This window comes from Syngnathoides biaculeatus, chromosome 15 (assembly GCF_019802595.1).
Source record: "Syngnathoides biaculeatus isolate LvHL_M chromosome 15, ASM1980259v1, whole genome shotgun sequence".
Lineage (NCBI taxonomy): Eukaryota > Metazoa > Chordata > Actinopteri > Syngnathiformes > Syngnathidae > Syngnathoides > Syngnathoides biaculeatus.
Window position 1 is genome coordinate 18,131,185 of NC_084654.1, and position 27,388 is coordinate 18,158,572.

At 43.6% G+C, this 27,388-nt stretch overlaps 2 protein-coding genes across 13 annotated transcripts in view; one reads left to right on the top strand and one right to left on the bottom strand.

Moving 5' to 3' along the window:
• Positions 1 to 2: 2 nt before the first annotated feature.
• On the top strand, positions 3 to 15,224 carry kdm1a (lysine (K)-specific demethylase 1a). 10 transcript variants are annotated; one of them, XM_061844035.1, is made up of 23 exons: positions 24 to 71; positions 613 to 649; positions 1,530 to 1,563; positions 1,669 to 1,828; positions 1,943 to 2,112; positions 2,398 to 2,531; positions 2,609 to 2,687; positions 2,769 to 2,861; positions 3,783 to 3,889; positions 3,970 to 4,051; positions 4,149 to 4,264; positions 5,307 to 5,324; positions 5,880 to 6,022; positions 7,439 to 7,529; positions 7,617 to 7,751; positions 10,913 to 10,986; positions 12,000 to 12,111; positions 12,179 to 12,311; positions 12,392 to 12,579; positions 13,032 to 13,146; positions 14,186 to 14,313; positions 14,410 to 14,556; positions 14,661 to 15,224. In XM_061844035.1, exons 2-23 carry the CDS (start codon positions 620 to 622, stop codon positions 14,862 to 14,864), a joined length of 2,493 nt encoding a protein of 830 aa, XP_061700019.1. In that variant the 5' UTR covers positions 24 to 71; positions 613 to 619; the 3' UTR covers positions 14,865 to 15,224. The 10 variants fall into 10 exon arrangements, with proteins under 10 accessions (XP_061700018.1, XP_061700012.1, XP_061700016.1 ...); XM_061844028.1 differs by having other exon boundaries at positions 10 to 71; positions 613 to 664; positions 1,530 to 1,829; positions 1,947 to 2,112; XM_061844032.1 differs by having other exon boundaries at positions 10 to 71; positions 613 to 664; positions 1,530 to 1,829; positions 1,947 to 2,112; positions 4,149 to 4,243.
• A 2,892-nt stretch (positions 15,225 to 18,116) lies between these two features.
• Positions 18,117 to 27,388, bottom strand: part of luzp1 (leucine zipper protein 1) — a 59,930-nt gene continuing 50,658 nt past the window's right edge. For 2 of the 3 annotated variants that reach the window (XM_061843585.1, XM_061843586.1), the window contains 2 exons: positions 20,997 to 21,209; positions 18,117 to 20,213 (listed from right to left, as the gene is read on the bottom strand). In XM_061843585.1, the coding sequence (XP_061699569.1) occupies positions 21,006 to 21,209 (204 nt within the window). In that variant the 3' untranslated portion in view covers positions 18,117 to 20,213; positions 20,997 to 21,005. The other variant, XM_061843587.1, reaches the window with a different exon arrangement.

Consider the following 27,388-nt stretch of genomic DNA (forward strand, 5'->3'; position numbering starts at 1 on the left):
TTCTTTCACAACAGCGTTGGGGTCGAAGGACTGTGCAGTCTTTGTGTTGACATCTGCGGGGGGATTGCGAGGTAATGTTCATATTGCGAATAATTAACGCATGTATTTATTTTTCAAATAAATACCAGGGTATCGTTGAGGATATGTGTAACATGTGCCACCACATTATCGTCCGATATATTAAAAAAAAATGCATTTTCACAAGTCGCACCTGTCGTTGAATAACGCTAGCCGGGGCTCATTGTTAGCAGCTAATGTAGCTTTCTAATATTTCCGAAAGATGAGTGTCTTACTTATATAATCTTTAACCTTACAAAATGAGTGCTTGAAGTTCAGTTGGTTTTACAAAGCAGTGATATTATCATGAATTAAATGTGAAGAGGCAATTGAAGGTCAATATGAGGAGATGTATCGTGTGGATCGCTAGCTAGCTTGATTGTTCCGAATGGGCGGCGACGTTTTGCGATTGTATGAAATGAATGAATAAAAATATGAGCATATACAATGACTGATAAATTGTTTGGTTGTGCACTTTAGCCGAGTTTTGAATGTTTTGTTTTCGGGTACATTTGTTCGTAACGCTGTCATTCTGGTTCTGTCTTCATCTTTTAGTGTTTGAATGGATATAACCAGGTGCACGGAGAAATGGGTAAAGCAAGACAAGGTTATTGTACCATAGAGCATCCATTTGTATTCATAAAACCATGGCATCCACACACGATTAACGCTATTTAATCCATCGAGCCTTTTTTTGACGTGTTTAGGGGCACCGATTGCTGGTTATTAGCATGTTGTAACACAAGAATTAAGTGAATCTGAAACGTCTCTTTTGAACAACACTATATGCATTCTTTCACAAGCCTGAAAAGAACGCGGGCACTGGTGTGTTTATTTTGATTTCAGCAGATCACAACGCCACAAGTCACCATCTTCATGTTATTATTTTACAGTACAGTGAACCCTCACTCTTGTCATTGTGTCAGTTCAGGTCAGTTGTAGTAACTCAAAAATATATGCCTGAACCTTGAGGACCCTGATGTCTATATTGCCGCGTTTTAGCTATTTGTATTTTTTTTTAAACTCTGTTATACGTCAATACGCTCAGGTATCAGGTCATATGAGTCTTTAGCTTTAGTCTGGTTGTTGAGCAGCGATCTGTTAACTAGGTGACTCTGGACCTTTCTCTGCATCAGCTTGAGAAGTTTACCACACTGCTTTCTCTGGTCTCAACCCCACAAGGAGCCTCGTCTGCCTTTGGAACCTCTTGCTGATGTTCACTGTCAAGCTGGTGGCACACGTTAGCTAGGAGAGCCATAGAAGGAGCTGGACGGGCATTTAGGCAGCATCCTAGGCCATGATAGAAAGCAGAAAAATATGTGATGCATTTCTCTAAATAGCTGTGAGGCAACTTGGGTTGAAAATGAAATTGGAAGTCGGCGGGGGTTCACTGTACAACCATTTTTATGCATTTGTAACATTGCAAATTCAGCCTTTTAATTCCTTAGTTTATCTTTTTCACCACACGACAGGAGAGGCCTCCATCGTCCTCAATCATGTTGTCAAGTAAGAAATCAGACGCCGGGTCCTCGTCGTCGTCCTCGTCCTCCTCGGCAGGTGCAGTGGGAGGCGACAGGGCCCAGAGCTCTGATTCCCAGGCGGTTGCTTCAGTTGCAGCCGCGGGACCTGTGGACGTGAAGAAGAAGGAGAGGTCGTCCCCGAGCGGTGAGTCGGGGGGTGCCCCTCTGCCTCACCAGGGTGGAGGAGGCCCTGGCGCGCTGGACCCGGACTCTGCCGAAGTCCGCAGGACGAGTCGGCGCAAGCGACAAAAGGTAAACATTTTAGAATTTTAGCTGGAGGCGTGCTGCTGGCGGCGTTGTGAACGCGGTCGCGATCGGGTTGTAGAAATGCGGGTTTTAATGATGCTTTTATTGTGCCTACTGTTGCAGGTGGAGTACCGCGAGATGGACGAGAGCCTGGCTAATCTGTCTGAGGACGAATATTACTCAGAGGAGGAGAGGAACGCCAAGGCGGAGAAGGAACGGAAGCAGGTCATCCCGCCGCCGGCCCCGCCGCCGGAAGAGGAGAATGACAGTGAACCTGAGGAACCATCTGGTGAGTCTGTTCTCTCCCTCTTAAAAAACTGCCATTTGCCTGTGGAAAAAATGTAAATTGAAAAAGTGTCTTTGTACCATACAGGCAATTATTTTTCATTCTTTTAACATTCTTGACATGCAAAAGTAAGTAAATCACTGTATAATGAAAGTTAACATAAATAAAATGTATAAAATCTTGGACGTGGAGAGGCATTTAAAAACAACCAAACAACCCAGGTTCTTTCCATTGTGCTTTAGTTATTTTTTGTAATGACAAGCATTAACAGACTATGTCTATAATCAGGTGTGGAAGGCGCTGCTTTTCAGAGTCGCCTCCCCCACGACCGCATGACATCCCAGGAGGCCGCTTGCTTCCCCGACATCATTAGCGGCCCGCAGCAGACCCAGAAGGTCTTCCTATACATCCGCAACCGTACAGTAAGTCCGCATGACTTTCTCTTCAAAAAGCTTGATCTCGACCTTCATATTTCCATCCATGTTTAAACCCTCACTAGCTCCAACTCTGGCTTGACAACCCGAAGATCCAGCTGACTTTTGAGACCACCGCACAGCAGCTTGAAGCTCCGTACAACAGTGAGGCAAATATTATTATTACAACAATAATAATTCAACTTTTCTTTCAGTCGTGATGTAACGTTCTTTATTCCGTCCCAGGTGACGCCGTGCTAGTCCACAGGATACACAGCTACCTCGAAAGGCACGGGCTTATCAACTTTGGAATTTACAAGCGGGTCAAGCCTTTACCCAGTGAGTCGACCTGTGGCATAAAATTTACAAATCCCCCAAAAGAGGTCTTGTCTGGCAAGTGCATTCCCGTTTTTATCCCATCAAATTAAATAATTAATCAGCTCTGTAGGCCACTTCAACAAATAAACACCTCACTTGAATATAAATGTCTACATTTAAAAAGTTACTGCTGGATGCTGCATAAAGGTATTAAACAACTCAGCACTGACAATGAATTAGAGAATCAAAAATAAAGCATTCTGCCTCAGACGCTGAAGAAAAAAATCCATCCATTTTCTTCGCCGCTTATCCTCACGAGGGTCGCGGGGAGTGCCAGAGCCTATCCCAGCTGTCAACGGGCAGGAGGCGGGGTACACCCTGAACTGGTTGCCAGCCAATCGCAGGGCACATCGAGGCAAAGAGTCACACTCACAATCACACCTAGGCGGAATTTAGAGTGTTCAATTCATATTGCATGTTTTTGGAATGTGGGAGAAAACCGGAGTGCCCGGAGGAAACCCAGGCAGGCACGGGGAGAACATGCAAATTCCACACAGGCCGCCATTGTAGAAAAAATGCTGGACAAAAATTGTATTCAATGTAATCAATACATTAGATTTAGAACATTCGGCCCGTGGGTCACAACTGGCTCATCACAATCTCTCATCTGGTCCATGGGAATTATTTTTTTTGTCAAGTGTAAAACTCATTACCTGCAATTTTCCATGAAAAAGTAACTGTTGGTAGTAATTTTCTCCACTGGAGATTAAAATTTAATTTCTGTGAAAATGAAACTCACCTATGTGCAGCATGGTGGGTGACTAGTTAGCACATTAGCATCGCAGTTCAGCTGCCATAGTTTTGAATCTGTCTGCGCGGTTTGTCCGCCCCCGTTCCAAAAACAATGAATGAGGAATAAATTGTTGACGTGCCTCGTTGCAGCCAAGAAGACTGGAAAGGTGATAGTGATCGGCGGAGGGGTGTCGGGCCTGGCCGCAGCCCGCCAGCTGCAGAGCTTTGGGATGGATGTCACTGTATTAGAAGCCAGGGTGTGTATGCTATACACAATTATCTTTTGCTTCTTCATTTTGACATGTTGAGTCTAACTCTTCCTGTATATTTTTCATAGGACCGCGTTGGAGGCAGGGTGGCGACATTTAGGAAGGGCAACTATGTTGCAGATCTCGGTGCCATGGTTGTGACAGGCCTGGGTATGTATGATTCAACCATGTTCATATTTTATGTCAGCCTGTAGAGGGGGGTGGCGTCTATGAATTTTGCATCGATCGTGTCTGCTTGCTTGTTCAGGAGGGAATCCCATGGCGGTGGTCAGTAAGCAGGTTAACATGGAGCTGGCCAAGATCAAACAGAAGTGTCCGTTGTATGAAGCCAATGGCCAGGCTGTGAGTATGCCCACCCTACAAGTGAGAAACGGCTTGCTCAACTTCACAAATTCACCAAGTTGCAGATATGTGCATGCAAATTTTTGTTATAGCATATTTTATTTTACTCGCATGCTGTCGGAAATATTGGCAGGTGTAAATTGGAGTGGCCTTTATTTGCTTAAATGCATTTAAAAAAATAACTTTCATTTGTCTTTTTGTTTTGATCCAATTAATTACATTTTTTATTTTTATTTAGTTTTTACATTTTGTGTTGTACACCACATAGAGAACCAGATTTTGTGGCAGTACCCCTCCTTGTCCACCCACAAATATTAAACATTATATATTTGAAGTAGATGTAGACCATTATAAATTATTTTTATTCCATAATGTACAAATTTTCAATAGATGTCCTATAAATAATAATAATGACTGCATTTGTGTTGTGGTATTTGAGGTAATTACTGTATGTTTGTAATTAAATATAAATGTTGGAGGTAGAATAATTTGGATTAAAACTGTACATGAAATATATGTTTTTTAAAAAATTGTATGCATTGTATCAGGGTCAGGACAGATGCTATGTCTTCTGTAGGCAGCGCATGTTGCACATTCGGTTTTTTGAGGAGGTGTCAGTTTGAGGTGTAACATTTATTTTTTTATAGTTTTAAGAGGTGATTAGGGCACAAAATGTGTATTGGAGTGGAGGGCCTCTTTTTGAGGAACTATGGTATCTGCATGCTTCTTGCAAACCGCTAACCACAGCAACTGACCAGATGCATGAAATATTTGTAGTCAGCGAGTTTTATTTTGATATTTTTGGCGTTGTCCGGCTGTTCCCAAACCACATCAACACAATGACACCTGACTTCATTAAATCGCCAAAAAACTGCTCTAGAGTACAAAATAGATGCAGTTTAATGTCATGTAGTAGTCTTCTCTGAGGGTGTCGAGGTTTCAGGCTCTTGAGGCGTGACAAATGAAATGTACATTTGCCTTTGATTGACTGAATATGTTCTCTCTCCTCTCCCCCCCTTCCCTCTCTGTTTTTTTTTCCCCACCAACCACTGAACAACTAAAGGGTGAACGGTGCACTAGTGTATGTATTCGTTTACTTCCATCATCCATTCCTTCTTTTAAGTACTGAATATCATTGTGGAAGCAACACTATTTCCCTTCTTACTTTGCCGGGTTCTATTTTTTGGAATAGAATGACCTTTTAATTCCAAAAAGTCGGGTTATTCATTAGTATAGTTCCACTCTACTATACAGTATAGTAAACAACGATTGATATCAAATGGAGTTTTTGTTTTCTTTTCCAAGAGAAAAATTACATTTCGACAGTGGTTAGACTTTTAAGCTATTCATATTCCAATAATTTCCATTCAACCTTCTCAAAGCTCATTAAATGTGTAATTTGTGTTTATGACGTCTATCACCGCCATTTTCGTGAACTATAGTGTCCCTGCCCCTGCACGGCATGAATATTAACAGTGAGCTGCATGTTCATTATGTAGAGCAATAAATGACTCATTAATATACATCCCCTCTTTAGACACTGTATTGGTCCAATTCAAATCTTGCAAATACTGCTAATTTGGATGATGGGCTAGTGTGTTTGTTAAAATCAACCTTTTTGCTTTTGCGCACTCAGGTGCCCAAAGAAAAAGATGAGATGGTAGAGCAGGAGTTCAACAGACTGCTGGAGGCCACCTCCTTCCTCAGCCACCAGCTGGACTTTAACTTCCTCAACAACAAGCCTGTCTCGTTGGGACAGGCCCTGGAGGTGGTCATACAGTGAGTACAAGTGCTAATATCTCACATTCTGTACACAGTCGGTTAGGGTCTCACACATTTAGAAAATGACTTTGTCCTTCTTTACCACCCCAATTAGACTTGCCGTAATTTCTGGCCTATAAGCCGTGACTTTTTTTCACACGCGTTCAACCCTGCGGTTTATGTGGTGATGCGGCAAATTTGTCCATTTTTTCTAACGGCCGCAAGGGGGCACTCGAGCGGAAATGATAAGAGTGAGACTGGTGAAATATGTGTGCCGAGGAAGTGATTTTTACCGGTCTGGCACTGTGAACGCTGTGGCAGCGTGTTACTGCTGTGTCTCTGTGATTTTTACCAGTATGTTTTTTTTTTTTTTTTTTTTTTTTATAAACAGCCCTTTTAGCAGCGCTAGCGTTAAACTCACTGTGTACCGTTTTTCTTTGTAAATATCTCGTGTTTCAATGTGGGCACTTGCGGCTTTTACACAGGAATTACGGTAAAAAAAAGATTGAAGTATACAAAAGTATCACATTTAGAGTTTGGGAAATACAATTGGAGAGTACGTCCATTTTAAGTGACTCAAAGCGTTTAAAAAGCCTCCCATGTTCTGGCATCAGCTCAAACGGCTTGTTCCAAAGGCATAACACGCATCATGTGTTGAAGATTGCTAAGGAATCGGCACACACAAGCATAATCATTTTAAAACTGAAACTAATGTAATTCCTGGCCTACAGAGCGCACCTGGTTATAAGCCTCACCCAGTACATTTGTAAAGGAAATACCATTTGGTACATACACAAGCCACAGCTGTGTAAAAGCCGCAATTGCCCACATTGAAGCACGAGATATTTACAAAGAATGACCGTACAAGGAGAGTTTGATGCTAATGCTAGCGCCTCGCTAACAGGGCCAGACTGGTAAAAGTCACTTCTTCGGCACATATATTCCACCGGTGTCACTCTTTAGCTTTCCGTGAGAAAAAATGCAAAAAATCAGCCGCATCACCACATAAACTGCAGGGTTGAAAGCGTGTTAAAAAAGTTGCAGCTTATAGTCCGGAAATTACGGTATATGAGTCCCACCTCGAGAACAATGAGTCCTGAAAAATGATCATCATAGAATACACGTACTTTAATTCTATGCTATGTGACGCTTCTTGTTTTGCAAGGGTTTTGTTTAGATTTTTATTACAGGTGTTTCTTCTTATTTATATTGTTTGTATAATGTTTTTGTGTTATCCATTGGTCTGGTTTTCTCTCACTTTGTTATGTGTTCAAGGCTGTCATGATAGGACATTTTTTCAGCAGGATATCTCACTAAAATGCAATATTCTGACATGGGGGGGGACACACGCATAAAATGGCCGTCGTTCCTGAATGGCAAATGTCCTATGCTTTTGGATATAAAAGCTTGCTCCTGATATTTCTGTACGTGTAGGCTGCAGGAGAAGCACGTAAAGGATGAGCAGATAGAACACTGGAACAAGATTGTGAAGACACAAGAAGAGCTCAGAGATCTGCTCAATAAAGTGAGCAGCTTCTCAAAGCTTTGACATAACGAATTGAAAAATTCTTGGGAATTAAAGTGTGATGTTTACCGTCTTTTCCGCGCCCAGATGGTGTCCACCAAGGAGCGGGTGAAGGAGCTCCATCAGCAGTTCAAAGAGGCCAGCGACGTCAAACCGCCCAGGGACATCACGGCCGAGTTCCTGGTGAAGAGCAAGCACAGAGACTTGACGTCACTTTGCAAAGTGAGCTCACAAAACACAACGTAATGATGCGCACTACGCAGGCAAAAGCGAAGGATGGCGGGCTTTCAGGCGAAATTTCATGATCAACTCTAAATGCACTAACATTGACTTGTGAATTTCATTTGGCCTAGTCAAAACTTTTGAATGCACTTGTAATACATAAGTGGACCTCTATTTGTTTTTTTTTTTACATATTTCGACATGATGAGACCTAGACGTCACCGAACAGTTGATCAGTATGTGATTTGCAGTTAGCATATGAGCTCGAGTATTGGAACAACTGGTGAAAGGTCAAGTATCATGCCTATAAACATTCTAAAATAGATATTGTAATGAAACATACATATAACATTATTCACTTCAATGTCTATATTAAAAAAATAAAGATGAGCGGAGAGCGCGTCATCCATTCGCAAAGTTGCGGAAGTGTCATTCAACATCCAAGTGGGAGCCATATTGGCTGCAACGTCTGTCCATTACGTCACACCGAGGCATTCGCCATTGAAAAAACGCTGCGGCACCTACTATTGGACACGGACTCTCTTTTCAAAGAAGAGAACATCTCACAATCGAGTGAAGTGACAGGGAGCAATATTACCCCATCGTTTCGAGGCATATTAAATGATATGCGGATCACTTCTCACTCACAACACAATCGGCACGGCTTGGCAGGCGGCTCGTCCGCCCATCTTCTATGAGACACGGAAGCTCTTTTCAAAGAAGGGAACATCTCATAATCAAGTGAAGTGACGGGAGCAATATTACCCTATCGTTTCCAGCCATATTTAGATGATATGCGGATCACTTCCAACTCACAGCAGACTCTCAGACAGTATATATGAGCCAGCCCGGCTGAAGCCGCTCCTTGTCCGGCGACGGGTACATCGACACATTTAGCACCCCTGATTTACGGATTACGTCACTCCCCAAAACTATTATTTTATTTTTGGTAGCTTCATACACACCCACCTGTCATTTGGAACCCACGAAGCTCTCTTCCTTTGCACCCTTGCAATACATTTTTCATGACGAACCGGGTCTTTTTGAAAAGTATGAAGAAGGAATCCATCTTCCCAAGTGTTTGAACAATATCCAGCAATACAACGAGCCGCCATTTTGGCTAACATGAAGGAACAAAGAGCTACCTTCCACCAGGTAAAACTAGTAGAAACACACAAAACGGCTTGAGTGTGCTACTGCCCTGTATGTCACTTCCTGCTTCTTCTTGAAAACAAATCCCTCGAGAGGGTTTTTATGGCGGGAGTGACGAAAAGCCATATACGTCAAAATCATGTTGTGTGGTGAAAAAACAGATGTGTCCATTCCGGCTGGCTTTTTTTTTCTTCATTAATAACATACTAAAAATCTTGCATTTCATGACATGGACCTTTAAGACACAAAACGTTAATAGTTGTTGGAGCAGCTTCCACTCCTCTGGGAAGACTTTGGGGCGTGTCTGTGGGAATTTTTGTCCACTCGACGCCTGTCGAAACGCGACGACGCCAACGGATTCCTTGGCGACATTTGAACTCTCAGGACGTCTCGGCCGAGGCTTCAATTACAGTGTTTGGGTCAGGGAAGGAGCACCCGCGTTATAGAAGCAAAGTATTTCCACGCGAACATTGCGGCTTGACGTTACATACCGCTCGTCTGCGCCGGACACGTCCGCTGCTCCTTTGAGGCGCAATTAGATTTGCGAAAGATTATAATTGCTAGCAAGGGATATTTTATGGATGGCCCGTCCTGGCGTCTTTTTAATGTGGCGTTATCTAACTAAAACCAGACAGGCTATGTTTAAGTGGTTTAATGCCTCGATGTGAAGTATTATTAGCAGCAACGCTTGCAATTTTATTTTGGGTGGGGGTGCGACGATAAATCACCTCCGTGTGTGGGTTTTAGAAGGAAGGTTTTTTAGCGTCTTTGCGAAGGATTAGTCTCCCGCCCCACGAACCACTACAAGGCCTCAGTGTGTCTTTAAACACGCAAGGAGGACGTGTACGCGGAATATACACAAACGTGGAAACTTTATAGAACACTGAATTGAACAGCGTCAACCGCTTCTTGACCGGGGTCCTTTTGACATTGAGTCGTTTTAATCACTACGTCCCCCCCATGGGAGTCTTTTTGGGAGATATATATCCGACAACGTATCCACAAGTGTAACTCAAGCAGTTAAGTATACAGCCAACCCTCAATTTTCTCGAGCCGCGTTCCTCATTAAGGCCTGTGACTGAGCTGGAGTCAAATTCACAAATTAGATTTTTTTTTTTTTCTGTGTTAGCTATTGGAGGTGGCGGAAACTGGTTAGAGCATTGGCCTCACAGTTCTGAGGACACTGGTTCAAATCCCGGCCACGCATGTGTGGAGTTTGCACGTTCTCCCCGTGCCTGCGTGGGTTTCCTCTCACGTCCCCAAAGCATTAATTGGACAGTCTAAATTGTCCCTTGGTGTGATTGTGAGTGCGACTGTTGTCTGTCTCGATGTGCCCTGCGATTAGCTGGCAACTAGTTCAGGGTGTACCTTGCCTGCTGCCCGTTGACAGCTGGGAGAGGCTTCAGCACTCCCACAACCCTTGTGAGGATAAGCGCCTCAGAAAATAGATGGTTGGATACCTATTGTAGGATCCCTGCATATATGTATATATTTTTGTACTTCTTTCGTAACGGCCAAAGATGGCGCCAAAGCCCTGGCTAATAGGAAAGTAGTTATTCGTGTCATGGAAGTATGTCAAAGTGGTATAAAGCAACTTTGAGTCAAATCTTTGTATGTCAGGGGAAAAACTTGGTAAGAGGCCGGGTTGTTATCGGAAGTCACGAGTCCACACGTGCTTGTTTTTCCCTCTGCTTAGTAGCTATTAAAAAACTCAAGTGAATGAACAAACGGTAATTTTATGGGTTGTGAAGACGACATCATGTTCATCTTTTTCCCGATATTTTCAAGGGAAATATCGTGAGGGGAGTTCAAAATTATATTAAAGCGTTTTGGGATCTTTGCCTGTGCTACATTTATAATTTACTGTGACTATAAATTGTCCATTTTTATCTCATGACGTACTACGGGTTGCATTTTTTATTCATTAACGATTTGATTGATTGATTCCGCATGAATAGTGGGGGTTTACTTGTCTAATATGATAATAAATGTCAATGTGGTTTGCGCAGGAGTACGACGAGCTGCAGGAGCAGCAGGGGAAGCTGGAAGAGAAGCTCCAGGAGCTAGAGGCCAACCCACCCAGGTATGACGAAGGGTACTTTGTTTTTTTTCTGTTTTTGCTGTTTAGTCCACATGCTATTTGCACGCTAGCAGTGTGTAACCGTATGTGTGTGTGTGTGTGTGTAAGGAGTGTGTAACATACTAGTAACAACACGTATTCCCCTCTCAAGTACCAGCCTTCATTTTGAGTCACCAGGTCTGCCCGCTAAAAAAAAAAAGATAAAATACAGTATTAGTAAAGTAAAGGTAGTGTCACTCGAAGTTTACTTTCAAACTTAACAAAACGCAGCATTACATCATGTGTATTCAAAGCAACCACATAGCTTAGCCTTTCAGACTCCGAGCTTAATGCTAAACAGCATCTACGGTGCGGTGCTATAAGCCATTCAGCAACAAATTGATCACAAAGGGTGCAGCAACATATGAAGACAGACAATGTGTATAACAGAACTCGGTCATAGATTTATGTTCTGCAAAAGACGGTTGTTAGTGCCGTACTGATGAGCTGTGAGGGGTTGAAACTGGAGGTGAAATTATTCGTTGATTATCAAATTACCGTAATTTATTTTTTTCCACACGCTTTCAACCCTGCGGTTTATGCGGCTAATTTGTGCAATTTTTTTAACAGCCCCAATGGGCCACTCAAGCGGAAAAGGTAAGAATGAGACCAGTGGAATATATGTGCCGAGTAAGTGACTTTTACCGGCCCTGTTAGCGCTGTGCTGGCGTTTCTCAATGATATTTACCGGTAAGTTTTATTGTGACCGGCCCTGTTGGAGTTAGCTTTAGTGCTAGGCCGGCGCTAGCATTAGCACTAGCTCTGGGCTCGGGTTAAACTCTTTCTGTGTACCGTCTATCTTTGTAAAAATGTCGCATTTCAATGTGGGCACTTGCGGCTTTTACACAGTATGTACCAAACGGTATTTCCTTTACAAATGTACTCGGTGAGGCTTATAACCAGGTGCGCTCTGTAGCCTGGGAATTACGGTAGTGGATAACTTGCCAGCTTCACCTCCCTTTTCCTCTCGCCTGCAGTGACGTCTACCTGTCCTCCAGAGACCGCCAGATACTGGACTGGCACTTTGCCAACCTGGAGTTTGCCAACGCCACGCCCCTCTCCACCCTCTCTCTCAAGCACTGGGATCAGGTACGTCGTCGTTTTTACGCGTCGTGCGCTGTCGTAGTTTAGGACTCACGCGGGACTTCGCCCACAGGACGACGACTTTGAGTTCACCGGCAGCCACCTGACTGTGAGAAATGGATACTCGTGCGTTCCCGTGGCGCTAGCGGAAGGCTTGGACATCAAACTCAACACAGCGGTGCGGCAGGTCCGATACACGGCCTCAGGTGAGTCTCTTCAATCCGAATGGCAGCAGTTGCAGAATATTGTTGCATTGTGTATTGACGTACCCCCCCCCCCCCTCCAGGGTGCGAGGTAATCGCCGTCAACACCCGCTCGGCGACGCAGACGTTTATCTACAAGTGCGACGCGGTGCTGTGCACGCTGCCGCTGGGCGTGCTCAAGCAGCAGCCGCCCGCCGTGCAGTTCGTGCCGCCGCTGCCCGAGTGGAAGACGTCCGCCATACAGAGGATGGGATTCGGAAACCTCAACAAGGTGCGGAGTGCGCAGCGGCCGGACTACGCGCACGTTCACTGACGTACGCTATAAGAAATGAGAAGCGAGGATCCGTAAAACGGATAACGCGAGTCAGGACGGGAGGAGCGCTGGGTCGCTGCAGTGACTTTGTGGTGTTGACCTTGATGTCGAAGGTCCACCCAGACGTACCGCAGCTACCAGGAAGGAAGCCGTTGTCAGCATGATATCGTCGTTATTATTATATGTTTATGCTGATTGCTGACGTGAGGCACTTGGCAACGTGAGGACCGCTTTCTGTGTCCTCTGCTGCAGCGCATTATGATGCTGCAAAGCCAGCTGTCGCCAGCAGAGGGCGCTGACTCGATTGTCACCAGCCACCGCGGATTCCTGTCTGAACCCTGCACACTTTTTCTTATCTCCACTGACACTTCCTGCCCCCCCCCCCCCCCCCCCCCGCGTTCCTCGCCCAGGTGGTGTTGTGTTTCGACCGCGTGTTCTGGGACCCCAGCGTCAACCTGTTCGGCCACGTGGGCTCCACCACGGCGAGTCGGGGCGAGCTCTTCCTCTTCTGGAACCTCTACAAAGGTGACTTCCTCATCAGATGATTTCACGCCATTCAAATCCCTGAAAAATCTCACTGTGGGTTATTTGCTGTGACAAAGAATTTGAGGCAAAACGCGGGAGGGGGTCGGCGCCGCATGGTACTGACGTCGGCATGGCAACATGCAACAATGGTGGTTTTTGTGTACATTTTAAAAAGACGTTTTCTCACACAAATTTTAGTTATTTTTTTTTTCTCTATCCATCCAAATGACAAAATTATTTTCAAAAAATATTGTTCTGAGGAAATATTTTAAAAATGTTCTTATTTTCAAAATAGAGACGTAAATGTAGAAAGTTTAACAAATGTATATGATTGACAGTTTATTTACCTACATGTAGCTGACCATTAGTCTGCAAAAGCCAAAATTCTGTTAAAAAAAATATTCTGAGAAAATATTTTAAAAATGTTGTTCTGATTTTCACAGAGAAATCATGAAGTAAGGTAGAAAATTCAACAAATGTATATGATTGACAATTTATTTACCTATTGGTAGCAGACCATTAGTCTGCAAAAGACCAAATTCTGTTAAAAAAAAAAAATATTCTGAGGAAATATTTAAAACATTTTGTTCTGATATTCAAAATAGAGAAATAATAGAGTAATGTAGAAACTTCAACAAATGTATATGATTGACGATTTATTTACCTATTGGTAGCAGACCATTAGTCTGCAAAAGACCAAATTCTGTTAAAAAAAAAAATATTCTGAGGAAATATTCAAAACATTTTGTTCTGATATTCAAAATAGAGAAATAATAGAGTAATGTAGAAACTTTAACAAATGTATATGATTGACGATTTATTTACCCACGTGTAGCTGACAATTAGTCTGCAACAGACAAAATTCTGTGCAAAAAATAATATTCAGAGGAAATATTTCAAAAAATCTTGTTCCGATTTTCAAAATAGTGAAGTAATTGCAGTAATGTAGAAAATTCAACAAATGTATATGATTGACAACGTTTACGTAGCTGTGCGTAGCTGACCATTAGTCTGCCGACGTGACTCCCCCCATCCTCAGCTCCCATCCTGCTGGCTCTGATGGCGGGCGAGGCGGCCGGCATCATGGAGAACATCAGCGACGACGTCATCGTGGGACGCTGCCTTGCCATCCTCAAGGGGATCTTCGGCAGCAGCGCCGTCCCTCAGGTAAGAGCCGCTCGCTCGCTCTCTCTCTCTCTCTCTCTCTCTCCACAAGGAGGTCCCCCGCGTCTGAAACGATAACTTTGCGTGTCGCCGCGGCAGCCCAAGGAGACGGTGGTGACGCGGTGGCGCGCCGACCCGTGGGCGCGGGGGTCCTACTCGTACGTGGCGGCCGGGTCTTCGGGCAACGACTACGACCTGATGGCTCAGCCCATCACGCCGGGCCCCGCCATCCCGGGAGCCTCGCAGGTCAGCACGCGCGTAGACGCAGAAATTTGTGTGCAAAGCGCATTGAAGTTCACTTTTTTTTTTTTTTTTTTTTTTTGGGGCGGGGGGGGGCTTTCTCTTTCCAGCCCGTACCCCGGCTCTTCTTCGCGGGCGAGCACACCATCCGGAACTACCCGGCCACGGTCCACGGCGCCCTCCTCAGCGGCCTCCGCGAGGCCGGGCGCATCGCCGACCAGTTCCTGGGCGCCATGTACACGCTCCCGCGGCAGGCCACGCCCACCGCCGCCAGCAACCCGCCTCAAGCTCAGCCCGCTGCCGCCACCGTGTGAAACCTTCCTGCTATTCCAATGGGACTCCCCCCGGCCGACGCCCCCCCCCGAGCTGCTATCAACATTCCAATCGAAAATCGTCCTCGATGTTGAGACTTTGGAGGGGTTGTCTTGATTTTTGAAGCACAGACTCACTTCGCCTGTTTCTACTTGTCATCCCGCCAACATGAAGCCTTCACACTAAAAAAAAAAAAAAAAAGATGCCATTCGGGTGTTGCTGGACCCAGAGGTTGCAGAGTGTCAAAGTTTGATGAATTATGAAAAAGATATATTGAAAAGAACGTCCTGGGCATTGACATATTTCATCGTGTTTGCCGTTAACTTTTGTTTATTTGTTTTCGTATTAAAAAACTGAAACTACATCTTAGTCATCATTGTTTGTAATGGCTACTACAAAAGTTCAGTTTACTACAGCCATTTTCTTCACCGCTTATCCTCACGAGGGTCACGGGGAGTGCTGGAGCCTATCCCAGCTGTCACCGGGTACACCCTGAACTGCTCGCCAGCCAATCGCAAGGCACATTAAGACAAACGGCCGCACTCGCAATCAAACCTAGGGGCAGTGTCCAATTAATGTTGCACGTTTTTGGGATGTGGGAGGAAACCGGAGTGCCCGGAGAAAACCCACGTAGGCATGGGGAGAACATGCAAACTCCACACAGGCGGGTCCGGGATTGAACCCGGTACCTCAGAACTGTGAGGGCAACACTTTACCAGCTGATCCACCGTGCCATGTCTTGGGCAAACAAATATTACTACAGTGGGTATAAGAAGTCAACACACCCCTGTTCAAATGTCTGATTTGGAGGTAAGTAATAATAAACAAAATGAACTAATTAAATAGTACTTAGCATAAACCTGCCGCCAAATATGTCAAAGTTGTTGGAGCCACTCCGGTATGACAATACACAGACATTTTGACAATTAATACTTTTGGGGTATAAAAACTTACAGCAACTTGAAATCTAAATCACGTCATTAAAAAAAATTCAACTTTCAACATGTCCTTTTTTGGAAATGTAACTAGTAACTGACTTTAACAAAGATAAAATTGATTTTTAGAGTATCTTAGATAATAGATCAATTTTAAGTTTTATTTATTTAAAAAAAAAAAATCCCTATTTGAGGCTGTCATTTAAAAATTAAATCAAGCCTGTACACCACAGGGTGTCAAACTCAAGGCCCAGGGGCCAGATCCAGCCCGCCGCATGATTTTATGTGGCCCACCAAGCCAACTCATGTATATCCACTTCCATGAGTTTTGTGATAATCTGTAAGAAAATTTCAAATTGTCACATCATAAATGATAAAGTTGAGCGATCGCGAGCATTTTTGTGTTACCAAACACGAACGACAGTTGAAAAACCCGTGAAGCTTGATTTCTGATTCCAAAACTAGTTCATAAATGTGTAAATATGAAGAGGCCAAAGATTCTCACGGATTCGCTGTCATAACGGGCCTCTGAGGGAAATCGTCACTACAATTGGCCTGCGACTAAAAATGAGTTTGACGCCCCTGCTGTACAACTTTAGATATATTTATTACAATAAGCAAGCAATAAAGCAAAAAGGGTTCCTTTGCATGAAGCCAATTATACTAAATTATACTAAAGTTATTCTGGTTTAACAGTATTTTTGTAATGATTTTTTTTCACATTTGTTTTCTTATGACTTCTTTTTAATCACAATCAAAACAAACTGAGAATACAATTGAAAACTAATTCAGTCAAAAATTACCCCCAAAGTGTGAATGTACAGAATCTTCAGTTAAACTATTTGATGAGCGCTAATGTACAGCGTGTACTACCACTGTACTCAGCAGGGGGTGTATCATAAAAAAAAAAAAAAAGACTAAATGAACAACCAGGAGGGGAATGAAAAAAAAAAAAAAAAAACACCTGCCTTGTACAAAAGTGGAGCGCTGACTTTCGGCATTCCACAACCCAAAAACCTGCCAACCAAAGCGAAAAAAAAGAAAAGAGCATTAAAAAAAAAAAAAAAAAAAAATCACACAGTTGCTCAGAGTCAGCGTCTTACAAATGGCTTGCCTTTTATTTTTTTTTTTTATTAGAATACATATGGTCTTGCTGTACAGTTGGCAGCTTACCTACATGCCACAGGAAAAGTTAAAACATGCACAACGGATTAATTTTAAAAGGTGAAGAACAAAAAAAAAAAGTCTTGAGCAGCCTCCTCCCTTCCACACTCTTGATACAAACTCATAAAAGCCGTTTTTTTTTTTTATTGCGATTACATGTCGATGTCTGCACACGATGTGAATTTACATAAAGAATGAAAACGTCGCAAACCCCCCCCCAGGGTTGGAATGATGGTAAGGTTCGAAAATTCCCAGATGATGTGTGTGTGCGCTTCTTTCTTTGGCAGAACAAACAGCAGCAGATGCACAAACCCTGAACATAACAGCCAAAAAAAATAATAATTGATGGACCCCCCCCCAGTTGTGAGAAATGTACTTAAACAACAAATACACAGAAACTCTCCAGGAGTGTTATCATAGCACAACAAAAAAAAAATATATATATATATCGTTCTTAAAACCAAGATGGACAAATATATATTCTATTCATAAGGCCCACTTTACAAAATTACACAATTCTCTCTCTCTTTTTTTTAAACCTTAAATAAATCCTTCCAAAATAAGACGTCTATTTTTTTCCGTCTACCGAAGAAATAAAACGGAGATCCATCTGGATGACGAACGACGGAATGATTTTGGCACGGGCGGAGGAGATGGAGGAGAGGGTGTGTGTGTGTGTGTGTGGGGGGGGGGGGGCGCAACTCATTCCGCTTCGGACTCCTCTGGCGGGTCGATCAAAGCAACAACAAAAAAGGAACACTAAGCAAGTTTTGACCAGCAAAAAAAAAAAAAAAAAAAAAAAAAGAATGTGGGGGGTGGGGGGGAAATAATCCGCTGCAGATTTGAAAGTTAAGTGCTGGTTAAGTGCAGATTACTCGACCCGGTAACACCACGACCCGCAGACGACAACAGGGAGCGAGTAAAAGCCAGGACATTTGAAGTCCACTTAGAAATTAAAAAAAAAAAAACAAAAAACAAAAACCTTTGTTCATATGCCAGAATGTCCAAAATGCGCACATCGGGCTTTGTTTGTGGAAGCTCGTAAGATGACAAGTGGATAGAAAGTGGGCGAGGGGGGGCGTGGCGGGGGGGGGGACCACCAACAGAATCTTCTGAAGACAAAACTTCCCTAAACGGAACATAGTAAAGGGGGGGGGGGGGGGGGGAAAGAGTGCCTCCAACCAGGTTGCGACTCAAAGAAATTCCACAGTCTGGCACTAAAGCGATTCACGTTGATTTCCAAAATTCACGTTCCAGGACCCGACAACGGCCAGTTAGGATTGTCCCAAAATTTCAAACGGGTGACGTCGCTGACAAAAACAGCCCCCCCCCCCCCCACTTCTCTCACTTTCACTTTCGAGAGGGCTTCTTGCTCTCCGCTATCGACAAACAAGCTTTGCCAAGCGGATGCGGGTTTGGATTTTCCCTCGATCCGGGAGCCGGGAAGGCACCGCCCCGCCCTTTTCTGATGGGAGGGGAGGGGGGGGGGGTGAAAACTTTTTGCAATCCATGAGCGGAGGTGTCCTGGCCCCCGTCAATCAAACCAACCTTGGCTCAATTTCTCCACCGTATCCCGACGTCCGCAAGTAATTACAACTCAGTAGCCAACTAAAGCGATTTTGCGTCCAAATGATGCGTCATGGCGATCGGTTGTCACCTTGCAGGGATCGAAAATTTCATCACTGGGTGTAAAAAAAATAAATAAAAAAAAAAAATGTGTGAGGTTCCTAGTGGGTCGTATTTGATGCTTCACCCTTTGTGTTCAAATAGCCGCTGTTTACCATCCATCGATTTTTGCTGCTTATCCTCAAGAGGGTCGCGGGGAGTGCTGGAGCGGTCCCAGCTGTCAACAAGCAGGAGGCGGGGTACACCCTGAACTGGTCGCCAGCCAATCGCAGGGCACATGGAGACAAACAACCACACTCACAATCACACCTTGGGGCAATTTCGAGTGTCCGATTAATGTTGGGTGTTTTTTTTGGAATGTGGGAGGAAACCGGAGTGCCCGGAGGAAACCCGCGCAGGGACGGGGAGAACATGCAAACTCCACACAATGCAGGTCCGGGATCGAACCCGAGATCTCAGAACTGTGAGACCAACGCTTTACCAGCCGATCCACCGTGCCGCCATAATATAGCATTATTATTTTTATTTTTTATTTTTGAAGGCGTCATTTATGGCTGGGGAATTCACTACTAGAATGGCAATTTTGAGAAAAGGACTCTGCTAACCTCTCAGACTGGTTATGAGGGTGGGTGGATGTGGGACTTCATTTAATTATTATTTTGTAACCCCCCCCCCCCATAAAAACAGAAAAAAAATCCATTCTCGTTCCAATTCTACATCAATTCATCGCATCAAATTTCACAAAGTCAAAATTCGGCCAGCCTCTGAACCTTAACGGGTCTGAAAGCGCCGGACTGCCCCCCGCCAAAAATGTGCAAATTACTGTCAGCTGGTAGTCCGGCCGGGTTTTTCCCCCCAAACACACGAATGAGGACACTTAAAAAAACAAAAGAAACAACAAAGCACCATGGGACATTTTTACATCCACAACGATCATGTTCCCTTACGTGCGCCTCGCGTTTGATCGCGGAGGCGGAAACAACCGAGGAAAAATGATAACAGGACAGGAAGCAAACGACCGTGCCGAATCGTGACAAAAAACAAAAAACGGTCCCAGTGGGTTTTCAAGGCAAGGGTTGGGGAACCTTTTTTCAGGACGAATATTAAACACGACAATTTGGGCCCCGAGGTCTTCAGAATTTCAACGGACGTTTTAGAGGTTGCGGGTTCCCCAACCCTTTTGGTCAATAAAAACTGTGTCAAATTGACTTTTTCTTTGCGTGCTTTACGGAACCGAGTAACTGGGTTCCCGTTTCGGGCTCACGCTGAAAGTCGTCACGACGTCCTTCCGCGCGGGATTTTTCTCGTCGAGATGACGCGACGGGACTGCGACGCTCCTCGCGGGGTGGGGGGGTGGGGGGGCTGTCTCCTTTGTCGCGACTATAAACAAGCAGAAGAGGATTCGTGCGGTGGCGGCGTCCTTCCCCTTCCGCGGTGCGTGTTTGCATCTCAACGTGCGTTCGAGGTTACAATTAAGTCTTTTTGTGTTTTTTTTTTTTTACATTTTCATTTTTTGAATTTTTTTTTTTTTTTTTTACCATGGCTGCGATCGTTTTCTTGTCTTTGCTCGTTGTAGAAGCTGCGATGTGCTGGAGGTTGCGGACCGTCGAGTCCTACTCTGGTCATCTGGGGAAGTTAGAAAAAAAAACCAATGCGTTGTAATATTTGTTTCTAAGAAACGGCGATCGCGATCGTGGGTGATCCAAATTGTAAGAAGCAAAAATAAAAATCTAAAAAAAACAAAATCTCACCGTTCGTTCCATTACGAACCATTTCACTGCAAATATGTGAGTCAGTGAGTATGATGTTATCTGCCTATGTGCTGCTTCACCGTTTGTGTTCAAATAGCCATTGTTTACCATTGACGCGAAATGTTAGCATGTCTGTGGACTTTTACATCATATGTTAGCATGAAGCTAGTGGGCTGCAAAGCAAATTTATTTGTATAGCGCATTTCATACACGAGCTACCTCAATGTGCTTTACGCGATTAAACGCATTTGAAAACAAAGAGGTAAAACATTTAAAACGGCTTAAAAACAATAAAAATTCCAAACAAAAATGAAAAAAAAAAAAGACAATTAAAACCACACACAAGTAATCCGATCAAAAAGTGGATATATTCTAATATAAAAGGGTAAAAATAAAAAAAAATAAAAATAAAGCGTAATTGTTTTATTTTGTGTTTAAAGCGACAGCAAACTTCAACTGCAGAAGCATGAAAGAGCTTGAAGCCTCTTTTTAGATGAATTGCTCGCTAATTTGCCACATTGTTGCTGATTGTGAAGCGCTTGTAAGTTGAAATAAATAATAGATATGGGCTGATGTCACTCGTCTTCCTCCGTTTCCATTTTTCTACACGTGGCGCTCAGTGAAAAATGCTTGGCCGCGACAGCCGTGTTATTTTTACCTGGTTGCGCTAATGATGTTCAGCCTGGCGATGGGTCCACCCCCGGCCCCCCACGCCGCTCTTCCCCGACGCTAGACCCCGACCGGACCACTGCTCGCCTCTGCTGGATGACGCCCCCGTCGTCTTGGCGGTCCGATCGTACGAGCTCCCCAGGGGGACGGAGTTTGTGGGAGAGAGGTGCTGTTTCCATGAGGTGTTGTCGGCGTTGGCACCCTTCGAAGGCCCCCCCCCAAAAAAAATAACATTAAAATAAAAAGTGTGTAAGTCAGTAAACAAGTAAAACAAAGAAAAAAATGTGTGTTCATTGAAGAGGATTCAAGGCCACACAAAAAGGTTTGGAAATCCCTAAAGATGCCACAAGATGTCTTTTTTTTTTTTTTACTGTTTTTTAAAGTAGACAAATTGAGGCAGCACAGTGGGTCGCCTGGTAAAACGTCGGCCTCACAGTTGAGGTCCCGGGGTCGATACCGAAGTGTGGAGTTTGCATGTTCTCCCCGTGCCTGTGTGGATTTTCTGCGACCACTCGGGTTTCCTCCCACATCGCAAAAACATGCACCATTAATTGGACACTCTAAATTGCCCCTAGGTGTCACAATCACACCCAAGGTGCCCTGCGATTGGCTGGCAACCAGTTCAGGGTGTACCCTCCCAGTTGACAGCTGGGATTGGCTCCAGCACTCCCCGCGACCCTTGTGAGGATAAGCGGCTAATAAAATGGATAGATGGGTCGACGAATTGAATAAATGAGGCTCCCCCTAAGTTCAATATGATGGCATCACACCAAGATGCCATCAGATGGCGCCAAAGCAGCATTTTTATATTAGACATGGCTTTGGCATGAGCACCAAAATTGGCAAATTTGTGAGTTTTTCAGCCAAAAAAAAAAAAAATGGATTCCCCCCCACCACCCACCATCAAAGTCAGAGAAAAGGAAAATCTGCACTCAATCTATGAATATGCGTTGGTTCACTAAGAATTATTTCAATAAACTTTCGAAGAAACTTTTACGATCTCTTCACTAAATATTACCACAAGGAGCATACATTACTCGACTAAAGTATTTTACATTTTTATGAAATGTCATTTGTGTCTGTGGCGTATAAAAGACCTTTGAATTGCCAAATAAGCGTGACTGTTAAAGCAATTTCATAATAAAATCAAACTTATGATTCTCACAAGTATAGGAAAAAAATAGCTTTAGCCTCTGTTAAAACGTAAAAACTTTCACTTTAATGACATCTAGTGGTCCTTGGTGTACCATAGTACTGACATATAACAGCATGTACAGTGTGCGATTATATTGTAGTTCACTGATGGAGAAGAAAAAGAAGGCACGCTTTGACCTCAAAGTGTTTGCCGTCCAAATATTTACTGTAATCATGACTAAGAACGTTCAAAACTACTTTTTTCACACAGATAACCAGTCCAAGTCTTCACTCTTATCAAGCGGCGATACCGCGAGTGCGTTTGACATCCAAAACACACTGACAGGTATTTGTAAACTGACGCACAAACCGCTGCGACTGCTCGCGTCACAGTCGCAGGAACGCGACTCTTTCGTAAAAGTGAAGGAGAAGCCAAGTTGTGGAGCGGATGAGCGGGAAAAACGAGCTAACCACAATGTTGAAAAAACCAACAAAGCTGACAGACACACTTATGTTTGCTAACAAGTGGTGGTGGGGGGGGGGGGGGATGATACGGACCAAACGGTGCCGGCAATAGTGAACAAAAACTATTCAAATACTTAATGCCCCACCCGCTAAAAATTGTGACAATTTGCTATGTTAGAAGTTTGAACTGTAAATATTTCACCCTACAAAATAAAAGCCTCACAGGTGGTGTGATTTCAAAGGTCACGCAATTGCCACAAAAAAAAAAAAAAGAAAATTAAACAGCACTTTCAAGGCATTTTTTTTGTGTGTGTGACTTTATATTAAAAGCTATATAACATAATTTCCGGCCTAGAGAGCGCACCTGATTATAAGCCTCACCCAGTATATTTGTAAAGGAAATACAATTTGGTACATACATACGCCGCAGCTGTGTAAAAGCCGCAAGTGCCTACATTGAAACCCACATTGAAACGCGAGATATTTACAAAGAAAGACGGTAGACAGAAAGAGTTTGACGCTAGCGCCGTGCTAATGCGAGTGCTAACGCTAGGGCCATGCTAGTGCTAACGCTAACAGGACCTGTTAAAATAAAACTTATCAGTAAATATCACTGAGACATGGCAGTAACACAGCAGCAACACACTAGCCCAGCGCTAACAGGGCCTGCAAAACTCACTTCCTCAGAGAGTTTAATGCTAAAAGTAGTGTCACGCTAGCGCCGCGCTAACAGGGCCGGTTAAAAAAACACATACCATTAAAAATCACTGAGACAGTAACATGCTAGCGCAGCGCTAACAGGGCCGGTAAAAGTCACTTCCTCAACACATATTTCACCGGTCTCACTCTTACCTTTTCCGTTCGAGGGCCCCCTTGCGGCCATAAAAAAAACCCCGCACAAATTAGCCGCATTAGCACATAAACCGGAGGGTTGAAAACGTGTGAAAAAAGTCACGGCTTATAGCCCGCAAATTACGGTGTATGTATTTGTTGAATTCCCACTTCAGGGTATTTAATGCGAGACGTCTGTCTACTGCGGACATTTTCTTGCGAGTGTAGTTTCGATGTCTTTATTATTGGGGGATGTAGTACTTGCACGGTAATATTAAAACGCTCAAGTCTCCACCCAAAAAAAAAAGGAAAAGGAAAAACATGTTAAGTCTTAAGTTAAGAGATTAGTGGCTACAAGGACACATCCACAACCTCGATGACCTCGCAAAGTGAGACCTTTACTGTCGTTTCCAACAGTGTAATTACACGAGTACTTGGTGGGCCGGAGTTGTCGGCTCGGGAGGCGCTTTTTAATTGGCACTCGGGCTAATTGGCTTCGATTAGAGCACCGCAGGACTGCTTTCGCCGCGTCTCGGAGGGCGACAGACAGGAAATAAGTCAGCCGTCAGGCCCGCGGAGTGGGCGTGGCGGCTGCGGTCACTTCCTGCTCCGAGGCGGCGGAGGGCGGGGGGAGGGGGAGGAAATGTCAGGGTGGCGATATTCTCCTTCTATGGTCAGCAAGCTGAGAGCCCGGGCAGCTTCACACCGTTATGAATGTATTTATGGTACCGTTACGGGAAACTTTCTGATAACCTGTAATAAAAGCTTAATAACGCCTTGTTTTGAAAGAATAAAAATCCTCTTACATAGAAAATGCCTGGTAAGAGGAAAGCATAATTTTCCATGATTTGAGGGATTTATTCTTTGCGTTTTGCAGTGTGAAAACTCCAAAATCTGTGAACAGCAGTTTCTTTTTTTGTCTTGTTTATTTTTCCACTAGAGCTCGGCGGGAAGCACACTTTCCTAACTTTACAACAAAAGCTTTCCAACGTCATCCAAAAGAAAAGGTTCCTTCAGTCCAGGCGCAAATTGCCGAGTGTGAGAACATGCCCACGTGTGGCTTTGAGTCAATATTTGGCCAAGAGGAATGTCAGCCCCGCTATAAATGGCGTTAACGCGTCCCGCCGGAGCAGCGCCACCGAGAAGTTCTGCCGTCGTCCAACATAGCGGCTCCTGTTCTTGTGTAGAAAGGTCTACGAAACACCAAAAATTCCTGCAGGAAATTGCGTCTGGCAACAAAGAAAACACTCAAGTCAGCCTGGCTTATTAAGCGTGAAATTGACAGACGGCTCTAAATCAAACTCGGGGTCGGCACCTATAATCAGGGGTGAGAATGACCAATTTGGAAAAACACTGAATATGTCTGCCTTTCGGGAGGAGGGGGAGGCAAACGGGGGTGTTTTTTTTCTTTTTTTATAAAACACACTGTTAAATGGTGACGGTGGTAAATGGTGTTACTTCTAACAGTGTAAATACAGGGCAATCATAATATTTTGAAAACTTAAAATATGAGTCCAAACAACCAAAATAATTTTGGCAAACTTCAGACATAAAAATGTAGAAATTTATATCAAATAGTGCTCTAGTGCTCTTACAAGTTATACTTCAGAAATAAGTACAGAAGTTATATAAATATATATGAGAGAGAGAATGAAATATAAAAGTGAGCGATAAAATGTGTGATTTACAGGGCCAGTGCTCCAGATAGGCCTGATTGTATTAACAGTTGTCAATTATCTAATATTTGAGAAATTTACGTCCAACTTACCTTTATGTTTCCTGGTTTGGACATGCTCCTGGATATTTTTTGCCTATTGGAACACACACGCACAGCACTTTGCCGGGAACGTCCACTTTTTGTACGTGTTCGGTCAGACATGTTGATACCGTTTTTGTTCCTATCTGCACGGTTATTTTATTACTTTTTTCAAACCGTACCCATCTGAAACTGTTTTTTAACCCGTGGTTTTTATCAATTTCGCATTTTTTTGCTCCAAGACTTTCGTCATACTGGCAAACGTGCAGACTGCTCAATAACATATGCGTACGTATGTCTGTAAGCTAAAACTACGCCGTAGTAAAGAAAATGCTTCTCTACGAAATGTTAACATCACAGTGAAAATACCGACGAAATACCGCCAAAATGCTGCCGGAAATCGGAATGTTGTCGTTATTATAAACACCAATTTTAATGTAAATGTTCCGCTATCACAGCTGTGACTAATTTCACGACGAGCATTGCCGATAGATTCTGGCGTGCCGGTTTTGATTGCAGCCTTGTCCCGCGTCAAGCCGCAACACAATTTTCTCAACGGATTTACGCGTTTCACAAAAATGACAATTTCAGCTGAAAAACTCAGAATTCTGCGAATCTGTGGAAAATTCTCATCCCTGTATAATATGTTTTATTGGGTCAAATGTAAAATACTGTCGGCTATTTCATTGGTCATTAAGCAGGCACCCAATTTCTTGTCGTCATTTTTTTTCCTCAAGTCTTTATCATTGCTTGATCTCGTGTATGTTCATCTTATGACTATACATAATGTTTTGAAGTTTCATTTTAGTCCTGGGGAGTCACGCTAACATTTGCAAAATCGTTTCGGACAAACTACGTAGCAGTGGCCGCTGGGAACATCGTCTGGCCTAAACGATTTGGGGGAAAATCTGCTCTAGATGAGTTTAAAAAAGACATTCAAGGAGGTATATTTAAAATGTACAGCTCGTGTCTGTCACGTAAGAAAGAAGCAGCTGCAGAACCAATTACAGTACGCCGCCATTTTGTTCTCACGCGCAATTAAGACAAATGACTCTGCCTTTCCAAACCAAGCTGTTAAATCACCTCTTCCTATGTTTTAAAAATTCAGGCGCCATGTTTAAGAAAATTGATGATCTCGGCTGACTGACCGGATGAAGGTTTATAAAGTAACGACCGGGAACCTGTTTTTGTGGTCCGGCCCGACCCGACGTCGGGCTGCTACTCAACTCATATTCAAGACATACAGTGGAGCTCACCTCTGGTTTTCGACTCAACGCGGGATCTTTTTGGTGTCTTTCTCATTAGCTGGAATGACATACATCTAATTCATGGAAGTGTGATGAGGTTTCCTGATGCCCAAGTGGCCTCATGTACCATTAGAAGTGGAGCAATGGCTAAAGACAGCACTGATTTGCTTTCAGGCTCCAGTAAATTTGCTATTCGAGCAAAAATACTAAAATGAGGGAATGCAGTATATGTCATGAGCAAGGCTTGGCCACGGCCAGTTTGTTGCTTTGTGTTAGTAAGTATGCTTCACCGCATCCCGGGTTACTCCGCTACTTAGCGTCACTGTCATGGAACCCTGTTTCTCGTTTTTTTGGATCCTGCTTTCTTGGACTGTGTAATTGTGCATCTCTTTAGTTAAGAATAAAACTCACTGAGCATTATGCCTTTGCCTGGGAGTCCCGTATTTGTGTCTGTCTCCGCATTGTTGGGATGTGACAGTATAACCAGAATGTTGCTCAGCAGGTGCGTAACGGATTACGCTATTTGGATATCAGATGCGCTTCTACTTAAGAAAAATTCACGTTGCGGAACAAATTAATTCCTTAAGTAGAGGTACCACTGTATTTTTAAAGCAGGAACTCAAGTGAAGTTCTGATGTAAGATGGAAAACAAGCAAAAGAAAAAAAAGCACTGTGTCTCAAACTACGGCATTCTGAATAAAAAGATGAAATGCCCAAATTATTACTCATAATGGATCATCGATTATTACGATCTGTTTAAAGAAGAACAATATTGACGTCAGCAATGCCCCAAAAAAAAAAGCTGTCCCCGCGTAGACCGGGGGAGGGGGGGAGTTTACAAAATGTTTTTCCAATAATCAATGATTGTTGTGGTCAGCCTGGCTGCAGGCCACTCAAAGCGACAGGGTGCCGTTCCCCCTTAATGACAATTGATTTGTCGGCTACATC

Bases quoted from the DNA above. Each gene is read 5' to 3' on its own strand.
- kdm1a (XM_061844027.1), top strand. From the start codon at position 620: ATGGATATAACCAGGTGCACGGAGAAATGGGTAAAGCAAGACAAG. The intron at 3,890-3,969 runs GTGTGTATGCTA...TATTTTTCATAG, and splicing joins TCACTGTATTAGAAGCCAGG to GACCGCGTTGGAGGCAGGGT. The intron at 4,052-4,148 runs GTATGTATGATT...TTGCTTGTTCAG, and splicing joins CATGGTTGTGACAGGCCTGG to GAGGGAATCCCATGGCGGTG.